The following is a 17,591-nucleotide window of genomic DNA, read 5'->3' on the forward strand; positions in this document are numbered from 1 at the left end:
AGTCCTGAAAAGTCAGCGCTGCTCCTCCATATTTATTACTGATGTTACCATAGTAACTGAAATCCCTCCCCTCCATGGGAGCAGCCACCCGCTACATGTTGCCCCTCACCCGACACTGGAGGAATATGGCGCCATCCACACTCCTAAGCTTCTGACCAATAGCCAAAGACTGGCACCCCCCAACCAACATGGCATCTAGAGACATATACTACATGTATACACCCTGTAACAGCAGTGTTATCATATATTCTGGGACACAGGAGAAGAGAAGTCCCACTATGGCACTATCACACGTCACCAGCACTCCCCAATGTCCAGGGACAGTACAAGAAATTAAAGATTTTACTATAGAAATGACTAAATCTGGAAATTGTGCTGGTCACATGACGTCTTGTGCTGAGTGATGATGTCACGTGGTGTCATGTGGTGGGTGATGATGTCACGTGGTATTGTGTGGTGGGTGATGATGTCACGTGGTATTGTGTGGTGGGTGATGATGTCACAGAGGGTATTGTGTGGTGGGTGATGATGTCACGTGGTATTGTGTGGTGGGTGATGATGTCACGTGGTGTCGTTTCGTGGGTGATGATGTCACAGAGGGTATTGTGATGTCACAATGGGGGGTATATAAGGGGGCTCCGTGCACCTGCAGCTTGTATCTCATTGGCATCTTGGTGCTGAGAGACCCCTTGACGTATTGGAGACAATGAGGATTATCCTATTACTCCTGTTTTTGAACTTGATCTACCCCATACATTGCGGTACGCTGCCGGTGAGTACATCTCTATTATTACATATGGCGGGTGCCTAGAATCAGCTGCGGCAGGGTGAGGTGATGGGGGAGGGGGTAACGATAATGATAATGTCCTGGACTTCATTGTGGGTCCATGCTACTGTCCCTTTAAAGCCCAACAATAAGTAAATGGGGTAATTGTGACCCCCTCTTATAGTGACAAGTCCATAGTCTGTAACTCAGTATTGGGCCATGTTAGTGCAGTAATGTCCAGAGCGGAGCCGCCATTACCCAAGGGACAATTCCTGAGTCCAAAGTCAGTGTCTGGGGGAGGGGTGTCTAGACGCTGGGCCCCTCTCCTGCCTCCGTCCTCACATCTGCAGCTCCACAGGGGGGGCCACACTTGGGGGGTGTTAGCTGTTGGGGGCTTTGGATGAATTAATGTAAGGATGTGTAGGGGATAATGAGATGTAGTAGGATGATATATATATATATATACACTGGAGAGTAGGTGGGATGTTGGTTTTTCAGGGTCCACACAAGGAGAAGGGCCATGTTGATGTTTCTATGTGACCCCTCCATAGTGTACCTCCATACTGAAGATCATAATTCCCATTTTCAATGGTTCAGGAAGATCATCCAAAGATGGCGGCCTCATGTATCCACACTGTATAACAGGAAAACTGTCCTTGTTACCCATAGCAACCAATCACAGTGCAGCTCTTATCTCCTAACTGCTCTGCAACACTGAAAGCTGCTCTGTGATTGGTTGCTATGGACAACAAGGATAGTTTTTCTATTAGACAGTTATGATACATGAGGCCCATAGTCTCAGAGTCACATGATGTCTAGTGATGTGTGATTATGTCATGTGGTATTGTGTGGTCGGTGATGATGTCACATAGAGAATTGTGATGTCACAGAGGGCATTGTGATGTCACAGCTGGTATATAAGGTGGCTCCGCCCACCCGCAGCTTCTATCTCATTGGCATCTTGGTGCTGAGAGACCCTTTGACGTTTTGGAGAAAATGAGGATTATCCTATTTTTTCTGTCATTGAACTTGATCTACCCCGTACATTGCGGTACGCTGCCGGTGAGTAGGTTTCCCTTATTCAATATGGAGGTAACTTGGAATCGGCTGTGGCAGGGTCAGGTGATTGGGGGGTGTAAGAATTATCTGCTATGAAGGGGGAGATATGACAAGAGAATCTACAGAGGATGTGAATGGTCAGAGCAGATATAAGTGTGGGGTCTGTGCAGTATATATATCTATAGGGGGCACATATATACATATACACTGCTCTGTATGGGACGGAGGTGACTATAATGATGATTTTGTCTCTCGCAGGACTTTTCATACTGGACTCATCACCTTCCGTCATATGAAAGTCTAACCAACATCCTGATTCCATGGACGCTGGAGGTAAATCCACAACTTCTTCTGATATTATATATGGATTATTCTTTTCATGGATGACGGGGACGCGGATGTCTAATGTAGAACTTGGGGGGATGGGAATAGACGTTGTGTGATGTCACTGGCTTCTGCACTGTGATTGGCTACATTCTGGGCCTCTAGAACATTCCTCACCATATATATAAATATACTGCGCTCTTCTATGGAGGAGATATAGGACTATAATGATCATATTGTCTCTTACAGGACCATTTCTTCTGGATTAAATATCTTCCATTCTATGAAGGTTCCTCCGAACCCCAGAAAACATGGAACTTTGAGGTAACGCAACAACTTTCTACTGATTTCTAACAAAACGTCCTATTAGAGGGGTTGTCTGGTGTCCATTACTCTATTACGCTGATAGAGGGGTCACCCCCACTCAGGACCCCCCTCTACTAGCTGCTGCTGAGAGTCTCATGTAATATGTCTCTCAGCTCTGGAGGACAACAGGCCGGCATTGAGAACAGTGGTCGTCCGGTGATTTCGGGGGCAGTTCATTATTTAGGTCACTAGTAGTGGGGGCTCCCGTCATTATCCTGTCTCTGTGGGACCCACAATCTGAAAAAGGGGTGTCCAACCAAATCCCCACTTTACTCCTCTTATCCGGGGTATTACAGCCACTTCTTGTCTTTCAGGATTTCCAGTCTGAGGACGTGGTTCCACATATACGGGTCGTATTCCAGCTCTTTGGGGTGAGTTACTTGCTTGTATCTGGTTGTATCACCAGTATAATATTTATTATCAGGAAATGTCGGCTCTTCATAGAAACAATAGACATAAAGTAGATGAGGAGATCCTAATAATCAGCTGTACAGGAATATAGATGTAATAATCCCATTACCTGCACGGGATAGAATAGAGTCTACATTACATCTATCACTTGTGTTGTAGGGATTTCTATCTGACCCAGTTGGGGACCCGTACGTTCCTCCTGGACATACAAGGACACGAGAGTGGTGCATTGGGGTAAGTAGCTTCTCTATTGTTGGGGCTTATTATTCAGGGACCCTATAGGGTAAAGTATAAGTTGTGGGTAGAACGGGTATTTCTGCTGTAACTATGGTGACAATCATAATTATAACTTCTTCCCACCATGCGTAATCATAATACATCGTGGCCTGCGGTTAGTTAATGTAAGCCATTGTACTATAACAACGCTGTGATGGTGCGGGCTCAGTAGTTGAGCTGGTGCCAGTACATGCGGGTGATGGCTGCATATTACACACTATTCCGGCCATTGAGCTCTAACAGCCGGGCTAGTAGATAACATTTCACCCCTCAGTGGCCTGGCTCTGTCAACCCATCGACGCAGAAGTCAGATGTTCAAGTCTCATAGAGATACTAAAAAAACGAGTTAAAAAGTTTTGGAAAAAAACAAAATCTGAAAGTCGCCTTTTTTCACTGCACAAAGCCCTTCATTTTGGAAAATAAAACCTGTGAAAATGTATTAAATGTGTTTATTTACATATTTGGTGTCACTGCCTTCATAACATAACATAACTTTCATTATAAAATAAACACAATAATTATCCCACACCTTAAATGTCGTAAAAAAACTAAATACTAAAAATCCAATGCCAAAATTACTGTTTCTTGATCATCCAGTCTTTTAAAAAAAAAAGGAAGAAAAAGTCATAAAAAATTAATATGTACCCCAAAATGGTACCAGGAGAACTACAGCAACTCTTCCCACAAACAAAAAGCCATCACAGAGCTCCTGTGACTAAAAGAATTATTTAAATGATGGGGGTTATTGAATGCAGTGCTCATATGGTTCCTTTGACTTTAAAATAAAAAAAGTTATGGCTTTTAGAACATGGGGATGAAAAAACGAAAAAAAAATAGCTGCGTCCTTTAGTCCCAAATAGGCTGTCTTTAATGGTTTAAGATAGTGATGGTGACAGTCATGTCACATGTAATAAATATATCATAAATCTGTCTTACAGAATGTTCCAAGTGAATCTATTGCCCCCCGTGAGAAGCCGATTATATTACAGAGGTTCTACAACTGGAAAAATGCAATGGTTTTTGGGGTAAGTAAAAATTTGTCTCAACGTTATCACAAACCAAGAAAAAGGGATGATGAAATGGCGCAGCAAGAACACAAATGTCGCGATAACCTAATATGTACAAAACTTTATTATTCCTGTTTCTGTTACAGGACGACCCACCACCTGTGGTTCCCAAAAAAGACCCCTCTGAATGTGAGATAAAACTTCATGCTCGGCTCATCAATGGCGTGGCCTGTGTCATCATGATGTCACCACTCGTCCTTATACTGTCCTTGGCTATAGTGCCTGTCCTGAGTGAGAGGGAGGAGGAGGAAGAGCCCTCGGATTCTGATGAAGAGCCAAACACAGAATCACCTCTGACAAGTACAGCTGAAGCCAAGGACACAACCAAACAAAGTCACATTCCTGAAAAAGAAAATGTTCTGAAAGACCAAGAAGCTTGTAAGGAGCCGATTTATACCCCTGAAATTCGGGTACAAGAATCCAGGAGAACACCAGTCCTGCCCAACGAGGAACGTCCTGGACCAACCACGGCTTCTGCTCCTCAGGATGTGAAAAAGACACCAAGACCCAAGTATAATGTGGCATTCAGTAACATCGTCTGGGCCCGGTCAATACCTTCTGACAACATGGGATGCAAAGCTCCTTCTACTAACAGCCATAAGGAGAGGATTCTGGTCTATCAACGTCAACAACCCAGAACTCCAGAGCCCAGAACACCAGAACCAAGATTATCAGTAATACATCATAAATCTGTATTACGGAATGTTCCAAGTGAACCTATTGCTTCTGCTCTACACGATGTGAAAGAGTCACCAAAACGCAAGTATAATGTGGCATTCAGTAACATCGTCTGGGCCCGGTCAATACCTCCTGACAACATAGGACGCAAAGCTCCTTCTTCTAATAGTCATGAGGAGAGGATTCTGGTCTATCAACGTCAACAACCCAGAACACCGGAACCCAGAACACCAGAACCCAGTACATCCGAACCCAGACGCACAAGAGCGAGAAGAAGATCTTTCTGGGGATGCTTAAGAGGCGAAGAAGACTGAGGCGAGCAAAAATGCCTCAGTCATCACAAGTGCTCACCTGTTCCTGAACCATCACTATTTCATCCAGATTACAGGTTGAGTAACGCCTCCTGAAGTCATCAGCATCTCACCTTCTTGCCACCTTATGACCACACTGCTGGGTTTGTCTATTCTCTACCATCTGCTGTCAGTGGTGAAGAACTGAGGTGATGGCCCCCAGTCTGAAGTTTACATCTGGATATGGCACAATGCCTGATGGCGACGACCTCCTGATGGCACACAGCCGGAGGGTCGTGACCTTTTGATGGCACAAAGCCAAGTCCATCTCTTCTTGCAAGGGTCATCCATTAAAACTTTGCACCTCATGGAATCTCAAGCCTACCACTGACCAAATAGAAAGTCCACCTCATCCTATAAAATCATGGAGGACACGTCCACCAATGTCCACAGCAAGATCCTGACCGTCTTTTACTACTACACAACCAAAGTCACATTCCTGTGAGCAAGAACATCCTGAAAGATCAAGGAGCTTGTAAGGAGCCGATTTCCATATGACCATACTGCTGGGTTTGTCTCTTCTCTACCATTTGGGGAAGAACTGAGAGGATTGCCCACAGCCGGAAGTTTACATCTGCGAATGGCAAAAAGCCTAATGGTGACGACCTCCTGATGGCACACAGCCGGAGGGTTGTGACCTCTTCATGGCACACAGCCAGGTCCATCACTTCTTCCAAGGGTCATCCATTAATACTCTGCAGCTCAGGAAATCTCAAGCCTTACCCTGAATATATAGAAAGTCCATCTCACTCCATACCATCATGGAGGACACTTCCACCAGTGTCCATAGAAAGGTCGAACATTATTTTCTTATTGTCAGCTCAATAAAATATCATAAAGCTGTAAAGTATCGAGTCATTTCTTATAAAGTAATAGTAAGAATAATATACCAAGTAAAAATAAGAAAGGTCGTCTACATGATGCGGATTACTGATGGATCTTTATAAACACATTACATGACTTATCTACCAACATGGGAGAACAAGACATGGAGCTCACATCCACTATTATACATTGATCCAGTGTCGGACTGGCCCACCGGAGAACCGGTAGATCCTCCGGCGGGCCCCGACTCTCCTGCTATCATAAATGCAGCCAGTTACTGCCGCTGGTGAAGGCACTTCCCCAGTCCAGACTCCGACCACCAGCAATGTGCTCCTGTTGATGCTGAAGGCCCCTGTTGCTCATTCTTTAGCAGTGGTTGTGCTTTAGGCAGAGGCAGATTGATAATTTGTGCAGTAACTAGGGGGCCCAGCCCAGAAGATGACAGCTTCTAGAACTGTAATAAGATAACTTATGAGAGGAGGTAGCGGTAGGCATTGCTAGCAGAGGAAGCAGAGGCTGGGCTGCCTGTTACACTGTAGCCCTGATGCTATCTGTGCTGGACAGTGTTATCTGTGCTGGACTCTCTACATAATGTAATGGCTTTCTCTCCTCGCTGCACTGACTTGCTTGGTTTAGGCAAGAATAAGGGAGGCCATGTGTATAGCTGCTACATCAAGACAGAAGAGGAGGGGACTGACTCCTCACAGGCTGGACTTTATTCAGCCATATACAATCCGCAACAGGTGGGGATGGTAAAGACTGCAACATGAGCCCCTCCTGGACTGCGCTATTGATTCCGTCAAAGCAACGGAACCCTGTCACAACGGTGACAAACTGAAACCTTTAGCAACGTTTCCGTCACCATTGATATCAAAGGTGAGGGAAACGGAAGCTTAGATTTCTGTTTGCTTTTCCGTTGAGGGGTTAACCCGACGGAAACCTCCAACGGAAAGGCAACGGTGATGTGAACAGACCCTAAACATACACAGAAATCAAGATAAAATGCAGCTAAGTAGACCCATTGTGATACATAAAGATATACTGTATATCACAGTAAAAAGAATATATTATGTGAAGGATTTATTTAAAGGAAACATCACTATTTTCTGAAAGGACTTGTCTGAAATACTTTTTTATTTTCATAAAGATGTTGCTTGAAGGTAATAAAAATTGGAGTTGCGCCACAATTGGTACTTTCCTTCCCCATCCGTCCCACTACACTGTAAGGAAAATGTTTCCATACAAGCAGCCATGTATCCTAGTCACGTGGCCACGATGTGTAATACAGCGGCAGGTCTATTGGAGGAAGTGTCAATGTGATGTGGCTGCTGTACAGAAACACTAACTTACAATATAGGGGGTGAGACAATCTGGACATTCTCTCTAAAGGCTATGTACACCTTTGAAATCATTTGTTGTTTTTTTTTTTCTATAAAAATGTTCACCAGTGTGATTGGTGCAACTTTCGAAATAATTTTTATTAAAAATGATTTTTACTTTTTGAGATACAGCTGCTTTGTATCCTGTATACTGAGCAGATGTATGTAGCGCAGAGACCTGAATCCGTCAGTCACGCGGGACTGACGTGTTTAGGGTCAGTGGGTCCTTCGGTAACAGCTCGATCTTGCGTGTCAGAGATACGCAGGACCCAATGACACTAAACCCGTCAGTCCCGCTGACCTGATGGGTACAGGATTCAGCGTAAGATACAGCTGCTCTGTATACAGGATACAAAGCAGCTGTATCTGAAAAAGTAAAAATAAGTTTTAATAAAAAGTATTTTGTAAGTTGCACCAAACACACGGATAGACATTTTTATTAAAAAAAAAACAAAGAAGCCCACAGGTCAATTTATGAACGTTTTGTCGGTGGATTTTTTCAGCAGCGTGTGGATGAAATATAGTCACATCTCATCCACTTTGCTGCTACTGTATGACGCTGTGCATTTTTCGCAGCTGATCTGCTAAGTGTGAACATACCTTAAGCTTTACTGAATAATTAAATATTTTAGCAGCGCTCTAAAGCCACACTTTAGAGAGCATCGGGGACAGCTGACAATGTTTATGCTAGAAAAAAAACGGAGTCTGCATTATATTGAGAGTGGCCCTTTAAATTACTTCCTTTGGTGGGCCTAAGGTACCCCAGTCTGACACTGCATTGATCTATTGCTGCACAAACATGAACAGGAGGATGTTAGGAAAATTTTGTTCAAATTGTATTTGTCCAGTTACCACTTCACAGCGACCTCTTTAAGTGCAGCAATGCTGACAGAAATTGCTGCCGCAAAACAGCACCTGCAGGGGCCGCAACCCAAGAGCCCAATATCCCCCTTACTAAAAAGTAGAGGCCATCTTGGATCTGGACCACATTCATTCAAATGCACAAAACCGCAGCAACATAGGCCACCACGTAACATGACAATTCTGTAAATAGTTTTAAAAAAAGCTCACCTTTCCATGTGACTCCAGTGGACAAACGGAGAGCAATCTCATTCTAGACTGTGACCGCCATGCAGTGCTGCAACCTAATAGAGTAGGGACTCAATTAAAAGAGATTGCCGTGATGTGGCTAGTGGACTTATATAACATCATCAAAATTAAAATCACTAGGAGAATAGTCAGTGCAGCTCTGGAGTGTGTAATGTCCGTGGCCGCGGGCTGTCAGCTCCAACCCCCCCTGACAGCCGCAGCCACGAGTCGGCAAGCGCTGGCCCCAGCCTCCTCTTCAGGAGACGCCAGCGCTCGCGTCCACTCACCTCAGCCGGATCCCGTAGGGTGTGCGCGCACGCTCGTGCCCGCTCTTAAAGGGGCAGCGCGTGCAACGGAACTTGTGATGAACTTTGACCCGTGAGTAGTACCCTGGACTATAAGAGGGGTCCAGACCCCTAGTTCTACGCCTGAGCGTTGTTGTTGTTCCCTAGTTTGTCTATGTGATGGCCTCCTAGTGTATTACCTGTACCTGTTCCTGTTCCTAGAATTCGATACCTTCCTGGTCTAGCACTGTGCTGTGCCAAAGTTGTGCCGTGCTGTATCCACGCCTGACCTGCTTCACCTCGCCTGACGTCCGCCTGCTAGCTGGTTCCAGCTGAGCCTCCCTTGCTGCTGTCTACATCGCCTCAGGTACCCTTTTCTGGACTATAGACTCTACACCATACCTGTTTGGCCGGCTGCCGTCCCACTAGGTGGTATGGCCCAGTGGGTCCACACCACACCTCGTGACAGAGTGTTTGGAGCAAGACGTGTGGAGAGAGCTGCTGAGACGTCCGTGGAGGTCTTAGGATAAGGAAAGTCCACGAGTCCATCTGCCCAGGCCTCATAACATCTGCCTGGGCTCAGAAAGTACCCTGAGGGGGGTTCCATACTAGGATGGAGCCTCAGACCTCTACTACCGGAGCATGCCGGCGGGGGGTAGAGGGTCATCCCAGCCGGTTAGGAGTATGCAAACGGTCTCGGGGGTGAGGAGATCATCTCAGGGCAAGGCTGTCCTGGCTCCCCCGAGGCTGGGACCCTGGATACGGCAGGCTGATAGAGCTGATATCACCTGGAGAAGGGCCGGCCGCGGCAAGATCCAGACATTCGGATAATAGTTGAATGGAGGAATGGGAACAGTTAAGAACTGGAGAGATGGTGGAGAACTTCAGCTCCCATCTGGCCATGCAGTGGGAGGAGTATGGGGACCTCGGGAAGTCGCTGCAATGCCTCCGAGGAGACTTGGCGATCACCAGAGGCAGGGCTGCAAAGGCCTCAGGTGGTAAGAGGTATTGGTAATGTCTACAAGTTAAATCTTTGTTAGAGGAAATAAAAGAAGTAGAAGAAAGACGAGAAGAGATTGTGGCAGGCGGAGGGGTGTTTGCGAAAAATGTAAAAATGAAGAGAGGTTTGCTGAGATGGCATCACCTGTAAAAACAGAAAACATGGAGGAAGACAGCAGAGCCCCAGAAACACCAAAGGAAAATGTGGTGGAGAAAATGGAGTGTGACACAGATTTTCAAGCGCCTAGGAGCAGTGAGGAGGAGGAGGGTGGACACACAGCTGATAGAGCTGAGGAGAGCATTGAATCCGAGAGTGAGCAGCCTCCAGGGTTGCTCACTCAGATCCGTGATTTGGAATCACCAATATCCTTCCAGCGATTCTGTTTCAGTGCAGAGTTACCAGCAGAGGAGGAGAAGAAAAAGAAAAAATTTAAGACGAAAAGAAAGGAAAAAAAATCAGCAAAGGGCTCATACAAACTGGTGTACACAGCAAGGTCTTTCCTGCGCTCTGAGCCAGCTTAAAGTCAGGATCGGGGCACAGGTCCCGCAAGACCCCCAACTCCAGCCTCTGCAGTGGGGCTGGAGTGGGAATGCGGGGAGAGTGTGACAGGTCTGGCAGTAGAACACGGGGTGGTCAAAATGGCGCCGGACGCCAACCCCTGCAAAGGGGGCGGTGATGGTCGCCTGGTGACGCCAGGGGGTGTGTCCCCGTGTCCGGTGGATGGAGAGCCCAGAAAACTGGTCTCTGTCACAAGTCAGGGGTCGGGAGTACAGGTGAACTGGATGTGGTGTCCGAAAGCCGAAAATGTCTGTCGGTGACGCAGTAAAGCTAGCAGACGTCCTGGACAAGGGCGGTCACATAGGAGGCTCCGGCTCTGTTGGCCACTCCTCTGTGGCAGGGAGCAGTCGTCCAGTTCTGGAGGTGGCTCCAGTGACATCAGTGGCTCCTTCCTCCGCATCATTGCAAAGCCGTGTAGGCGAGAAGGGAGCTGCTGCCGTCGGGGATGACGGTGGCACCTTTCCCAAAAATGTTCAGTACATAGAATAGATGGAGGTTAATGAGGCGGAGGGCACTACAGGGACTCTGCTTATAACACCTGGTGGTGTCCCTGCAAAGGTGCCTGATGATGAGATTAAAGCAGTGTCTACCCACAAAAAGTGTAAAGAAAAAATACATAATATAGAACCAGGCCTGGCCGGAAGAATGACTGTAGTGGGACCTGATGTGTTCAAAAAGATGCGGCTGCGGATGTGGAAACTGCTGGGAGTATGCAGGTGTCTGTAAATAAAGTGACTAGAGTGTCTACTGGTAATCGGGTGTTAAGTGCTGTGTCTATAGGTGGTAAAGTGGTGGGTGGAGGGGACGAGGTATCAACCAGGGGCAATAGGCCTGGCGCTCCTCTTACTGTGACATCTGGCGGGTCGTATTCTGGTGTCACAGCGGGGGGACCGCAGGCCCACCCATCTTCACCCTCAAGGTCCGGGGACGGTAACTTGCAACAACGTCTCTTGGACACTTTAATTTTAAGACAGGAAAAGCAAACCCTAACCATAGGGGGAGTGCAGAAGGAACTGTCTTTCTGGATAGACAGATATGGTCTAAATGCCTTCCGAGAGCAACGAGGAGATCAGTGGTCGCTCCCAACAGCCGGGCAGGCTGTAGCCAGGAGGAATGTGGACCGTCTCCGTTGGCCTGGCAATGATGCGTGCCCTCCCAGAAAGAGGGTGGTGGAGCTGCTGCTGGGGATTGGCTTCAAGGAGAATGACTTCACTGCCTTGATACATTGTCATGGCTTGATCGATATCGACATCAGCTTTATTCACCCAGGGGGCCTTGAGGTCTTCTGGGGCAACTACGAGCTGGTGAAGGACGAGCCCAACTGGCGAGACTTTGCTGCACAAGCAATTTCCCGCCAAAGTGGTCCCAAGTGAGTGACCAATCTTACCCACAACCAGTCACTCTCTTGTATTGATATCATGACCTGGTTGGGAAGGTACGGAGAGGTAGTAGAGATGCCACGGAAGAACCTAGGTCTGCTAAAATTTTAAGGAGTGGAATTTGGCCTGGAAGTTCATGGTCAAACTAAGGCGTCTGGGACAGACGGTGTCCCATACCATCGTCTGCTTTCCTGGGAAGGGATCGGATCCTTGTCTTCTACCAGGGGCAGCCGAAGCTGTGTCACTGGTGTGGCGACGCCTCACATTTGAGTGCGGGCTGCACTGTGCAGAAGTGTGCTCATTGTGCGGGAATTGGTCATCTAGCCGCGTCGTGTGACTGGATTCGCTGCAACCTGCATGGTGTCTTAGGTCACCCGTTCAGTCGGTGTCCTCGCCCTGTTGTCAATGCTTGTTCCAAACTTGCGGAGGATGAAAGAAGGGAGGCCTCCGTGGGTGAGGGTGCTGGCAGAGATGATGGGGCACTGGGGCAAGGGAAGGATGCGAGGAGGGGAACCACTTCTTGCAAGAGAAGAGCGGAGAAGCGAAGGAAGGAGAGGGAGCGGAGGGCACTCCAGGAAACTGGGACGACCACTGCTTCGGATCTGGATGCCCCCCTGAAGCTGATGCCCCTGGGGAGGCTGAATTGAACGAGGAGATGAGGATGATCCAAAAGGAGCAGAGGGCTGGGGACTCTCAGTCCTCCGACTATGAAAGTGTGGGGGAGGAGAGGGCTCAGCCTACAGCAAAAGGGACACTGGGCAAAACCCAAGGGCCAAGTACGTCTGGCCCCGCCCTGGCCCAGGAAGGTAAATCCTGTACACACCTGGTGCACTCTATTGATCGATACCATGCTCTCATGGATGTTCCAACCTTTCATACTAAGAGGGAGGGCATGGTAGGGCGCCCTAGAGTCGATGAGAATCCCCTGCTGCAGGGGCCATGGTCCCCAGAAGGGGAGGTTGGCCCGGAACTTGGGGATGAAGATGGAAATAGGGCGGTGAGTATGGACTCCTCAATTTGCAAGAAGCGAGGCATAGAAGGGGGGTCCTCATAAAAAAAAGGGGGGGGTTGAGAAGAAACCCGTCTAACTCAAACATCCATGATGGCGGCACCCACTCCGTTGGCGCTGGCATCAATTAACGCTGCCAGCATTAAGTTAGATAGGGTGAGATTTTAAGCCTTTGATTTTCTTGGCCGAGTTGAAGCCGACATTTTGTTTTTGCAGGAGACCAGGCTGTCACTTTTGGCAGATGTCGTTAAATCTAGGAGAGAGTGGTGACGGGGGCTCTCCACTGGTCTCTGGCGGCTGAGCCCTATAGCAAAGTGGCGGTTCTTTTTACCGCACCGATAACATTTCGACGGATGATTGAGTTCAAAATTGGGAGGTGCTTGATCTTAGATGTCCTCATGAGGGGACAGGAATTAAGATGAATTAATATATACGGACCCTAGACTAAATCGGACCGTAAAAGTATCTTCATGAGGATTAAGCCTTTCCTTTTTTCAGGCTGACAAGTTATCTTTGGAGGGGACTTCAATACTGTCGTGAGGCCCCGAGATAGAGGAGGTTCCGGAGATAAAAAATGGACCTATGATAATGTAGCATTAAAAAGTATGGTTAGCGATGCTCGCCTGGTGGAAATCCACATCAGGCATACCCCAGGCCACTCGGGTTTCACCTATCGTAGAGGCAGTTGTAGGTCTTGAATCGAAAGGTTTTTTTTAAAGGAGGAAGCCATCGCTTCACCAGTGTCCGTTGTTGAGGTGGAGTTCTCCGATCACTGTATGATTATTTTTTCTTTGAATTGCAGAGTCCCTCCAGATGGGAAGAGATATATGGAGGCTGAATTCTACTCTCTTCGAAGAAACGGAGATAAGACAGGCCTTTGAGGATTTTCTTCAGAACCAGGTACCTTTGTTGGATCTCAGTGGTACTAAGTCTGAGTGGTGCGAGTTGTTTAAAGGCCGGGTGGCAGGATTTTTCAGCCAACTCTCGAGCCTCAGGTCCATGAGTAGGTACCACCTATATCAGGAACTGAGGAGGAAACTCGAACATCTGGTCTCACCCGGGGGTAGTGGGGAGGAGATCTCCGGGGTGAAAGCTTTGCTCAGGAGGTGTCAGTATGATAGGCATGCATCTTTAGTTCTTGAAAGGGATTTCGGGAGGCACCGCTCGCCCGACCCCTAAAGGCACTGTAAGATGTCAGTAAATCGTAAGGTTGTGACAGGACTTATTGATAGTACAGGATCTCTGAAGAGATCCAAATCAGGGATCTTAGAGGTCGTCAGATCCTTCTACTCGCACCTCTTGTGGAAGCAGGATCCAAACCGAGACGAGATGTCGGCTTTCCTGGCTGAAACCATCCCTGAGCAAGGGGTAGACCCCTCTCTTGGTGTTTTGATTGATCCGATCAACGAAGAGGAAGTGGGACTGGTGATTTATGAGCTTGCCCTCAAAAAAATCGCCAAGGCCGAATGGCTTAACATCCAAGTTCTATAAAACCTTCAAGGATACCCTAGTTCCGCTCTTGACTGCGGTGTTTAATGAGTGCCTTTCCTCGGGTACTTTGCCAATATTAATGAGGAGGTCGGCCTTGATCATTTTATCAAAGGGTAAAGACTCAACCAGTATTGAGAATTGGCATCCCATAGTGCTTCTCAATACAGATAGAAAGGTTCTGCCGAAAGTACTGTTTAATCGGCTGGTGAAGTTTGCATCCCAGCATTGCTCTGTTCCAGGCCGCAGCACGTTTAGTGCTGTCCTCAGTGTCAGAGAGGCAGTGGAGCAGAGAAATTCTGGACGGTAGGAGGGGTACATTCTGTCCTTGGACCAAGCTAAAGCTTTTGACCGGGTGAATCAGGAGTACCTCTGGTCGGTCCTTCTGAGGTACGGCCCACCGGAAGGGTTTGTAAATTGGCTCCAGACCCTATATGCTGGGGCAGAGACTTTTGCGCTAGTGAACGGTTGTGTTGGAATCCCCTTTGAGGTTCAGTCTTTGTCCGCCAGGGTTGCCCCTCGTGCTCTTTGCTATATGTGTTTTGTGATCGACCCTTTTCTCAGAAGGATTGATCGTGGACCATTGGCGGGAGTCAGGGCTAGCCTAGTAGGGCCAGAGGCCGCTCAGAGGGTGGTTGTGTACGCGGACGACGTCTCCATCTTTGTCTCTTCGAAAGGGGAGGCAGAAATGGTGATGTTGGAAGTGGAACGTTACTCGTTGGCCTCTGGGTCCAAGATCAACCGGGATAAGTGCAAAAGTCTCTGGCTTGGAGGAGGAGGTCCTGGTTTTGGCCTCCTGGACACCCTTCCGGAGCCTCAAGGGTCTGCTAAAATTTTAGGAGTGGAATTTGGCCCAGGTGATTACTCCAATAAAAACTGTGAGGGTAGGCTGACTCTAGTTGCCCAGAAGGTCGACCAATTGAAGGGTTGGTCCTTAACCCTGAGGGAAAGGGTTCACTTGGCCAAGACCTACCTGGTGCCCATATTGCTTAACCTGGGCAGTGTGTGCGTTCTGACAGAACCTCTCTGGACTCGGGTCTACAGCCTGTTCTTCCAGCTGTTATGGAGGAACAGGCTTAACCTAATCAAGAGGGAGGTTACTTACCTACCAAGGACACGAGGCGGGTTAGGTATGGTTAACCCGGTGGTGTTCCTAGTGAACACCTTTATTAAGATCAACCTGGCAAACCTCTGGCAAGAGAGGCCTCCTTGGTGGATATCCTCCTGCAGGGGGTGGTTTCGGCCCTCCTTCCAGGAATGGGAGACAGGAGGGCAAGTGAAAGACCTGCGCACACCCCATGGACATCTCCCGGCTTATGCCACCTTGGTTCTGAAGGTTGTTCGTCAGTGAGATCTGGGAGTGTGGGAGATCAGGACCATGTCGAGAAAATTTTTTGACAGGAGGGTCCTGATGACCCACTTCCAGAAGCCCCTGGCGCTCAAATACTGCCCAAGTAGTGACCTCAGGGTGGGATTAAGACTTTTGAATTCGAAGAGGATTCCCCAGAAGTTTTGGGATCTGGCTTGGCGTTGCTTCCATGGGAGACTGTATGTGAGAGGCAATCTAAAGTGCAGGAACTCTGATCATAGGGGTTTCCCCCAGGAGAAGTGCGGCGGAATGCTGGAAAGCATGGAGCATTTTCTGCTTAATTGCCCCTTTAATACAGAGGTATACAAAGGGTAGGGGCCTCCATAGTTTGGTCTGGCATAACCAGCCTCTTTTATGCTGGTTGGGCCTATGGGGTGCTCAGAGACCTTGGTGGAAGGGACCGGTGCACTATGTTTTTAGTTAGGCACTTTATATGGAATGCACGGTGCTTAGTGACAACACAGAAAAAAATCCTTCTCAAGGAAGAGGTCGTTAGCAACATCCTGGGTGACCTGGTAAGGGTTAAATCTTTGGAGGTCGGCAGATTGGGTGCATCTAGAGCCTCTCGCCTGTGGAGCAGCTTCTCCTATAGGGTGCCCTAAATGTGTCGGTTTCCATGAGGGGAAGGGGGGGGGGGGTCGAAGCCGGTGCTCCGCTGGTGGTGGGGGTCTGCTTTCCTCCGGGGCATCTTAAAATAAGCAATAGGGTCAGGATAGGGAAAGGGAGGGTCAGCATAAGGTTCGTTTTTCTGCAGCAAGATGGAGGGCTAGCAGTAGGGCAAGGCGATAGGGATGGTGCGTCGGTGGGCGTGGAACTCAGCCTCTGGGGGGGGTGCTTGGAGGGGCTCTCCCCTTCTCTCTCTCTCTGGTGGTGGGCTGGCATTTTTGTTTTCTTTTGAGTTGACAGGAAGAAAGGCCTACAAGCGGCCAAACTTGGTGCTTTCGGGTATGGATTTGATAGGACTGCTGTGATAAATTGTATATATTTGTGGTGATGGTACATTTGTATATAATAAAAACTGTTAGATTAGGGTTAGATGGGGGAAAAAAAAATAGGTTGGGAGGGGGGTTCGGGGGGGGGGGGGGTGCCTGGCCAAACCCTAAACTATGCGGACATGAGGAGGACATGGGGCGAGAGGTTGGGCTGGGGTGTGGTGGAGGGGCCAGCATCTGGACTATGCGGACATGGGAGGACATGAGGCGAGATGCTGGCTAGGGTGGTGAGGGGTAGATAAGGATGGTTAGGGAGAGTCAGGTAGTAGCTGTGGGAAAAAATAAAAAATAATTAAACATATATATATATATACACACAGTGGAGGAAATAAGTATTTGATCCCTTGCTGATTTTGTAAGTTTGCCCACTGTCAAAGTCATGAACAGTCTAGAATTTTTAGGCTAGGTTAATTTTACCAGTGAGAGATAGATTATATAAAAAAAAAATAAGAAAATCACATAGTCAAAATTATATATATTTATTTGCATTGTGCACAGAGAAATAAGTATTTGATCCCCTACCAACCATTAAGAGTTCAGCCTCCTCCAGACCAGTCACACGCTCCAAATCAACTTGGTGCCTGCATTAAAGACAGCTCTTACATGGTCACCTGTATAAAAGACTCCTGTCCACAGACTCAATTATCAGTCTGACTCTAACCTCTACAACATGGGCAAGACCAAAGAGCTTTCTAAGGATGTCAGGGACAAGATCATAGACCTGCACAAGACTGGAATGGGCTACAAAACCATAAGTAAGACGCTGGGTGAGAAGGAGACAACTGTTGGTGCAATAGTAAGAAAATGGAAGACATACAAAATAACTGTCAATCGACATCGATCTGGGGCTACATGCAAAATCTCACCTCGTGGGGTATCCTTGATCCTGAGGAAGGTGAGAGCTCAGCCGAAAACTACACGG

The 17,591-nt window shown here is 47.8% G+C and overlaps 1 protein-coding gene and 1 long non-coding RNA gene across 3 annotated transcripts in view; one reads left to right on the top strand and one right to left on the bottom strand.

The window, feature by feature from the left end:
* Positions 1-17,591, bottom strand: part of LOC142748419 (uncharacterized) — an 88,766-nt gene that overhangs the window by 36,218 nt on the left and 34,957 nt on the right. The window lies entirely within an intron of this gene.
* Positions 693-6,112, top strand: LOC142748417 (uncharacterized). Of its 2 annotated transcripts, none has more exons than XM_075855514.1 (7): positions 693-772; positions 2,084-2,158; positions 2,399-2,473; positions 2,830-2,886; positions 3,086-3,160; positions 4,141-4,227; positions 4,356-6,112. In XM_075855514.1, exons 1-7 carry the CDS (start codon positions 707-709, stop codon positions 5,259-5,261), a joined length of 1,341 nt encoding a protein of 446 aa, XP_075711629.1. In that variant the 5' UTR covers positions 693-706; the 3' UTR covers positions 5,262-6,112. The 2 variants fall into 2 exon arrangements, with proteins under 2 accessions (XP_075711629.1, XP_075711628.1); XM_075855513.1 differs by lacking the exon at positions 693-772 and adding an exon at positions 1,738-1,828.

This window comes from Rhinoderma darwinii, chromosome 3 (genome assembly GCF_050947455.1).
Source record: "Rhinoderma darwinii isolate aRhiDar2 chromosome 3, aRhiDar2.hap1, whole genome shotgun sequence".
NCBI classification, from domain to species: domain Eukaryota; kingdom Metazoa; phylum Chordata; class Amphibia; order Anura; family Rhinodermatidae; genus Rhinoderma; species Rhinoderma darwinii.

What these genes read in the sequence shown, in the direction of transcription:
- LOC142748417 (XM_075855514.1), top strand. Translation starts at nt 707, where the DNA reads ATGAGGATTATCCTATTACTCCTGTTTTTGAACTTGATCTACCCCATA. An exon ending in TCGTATTCCAGCTCTTTGGG is followed by an intron (nt 2,887 to 3,085) that starts GTGAGTTACTTG and finishes CTTGTGTTGTAG; the next exon opens with GGATTTCTATCTGACCCAGT. An exon ending in CACGAGAGTGGTGCATTGGG is followed by an intron (nt 3,161 to 4,140) that starts GTAAGTAGCTTC and finishes TCTGTCTTACAG; the next exon opens with AATGTTCCAAGTGAATCTAT.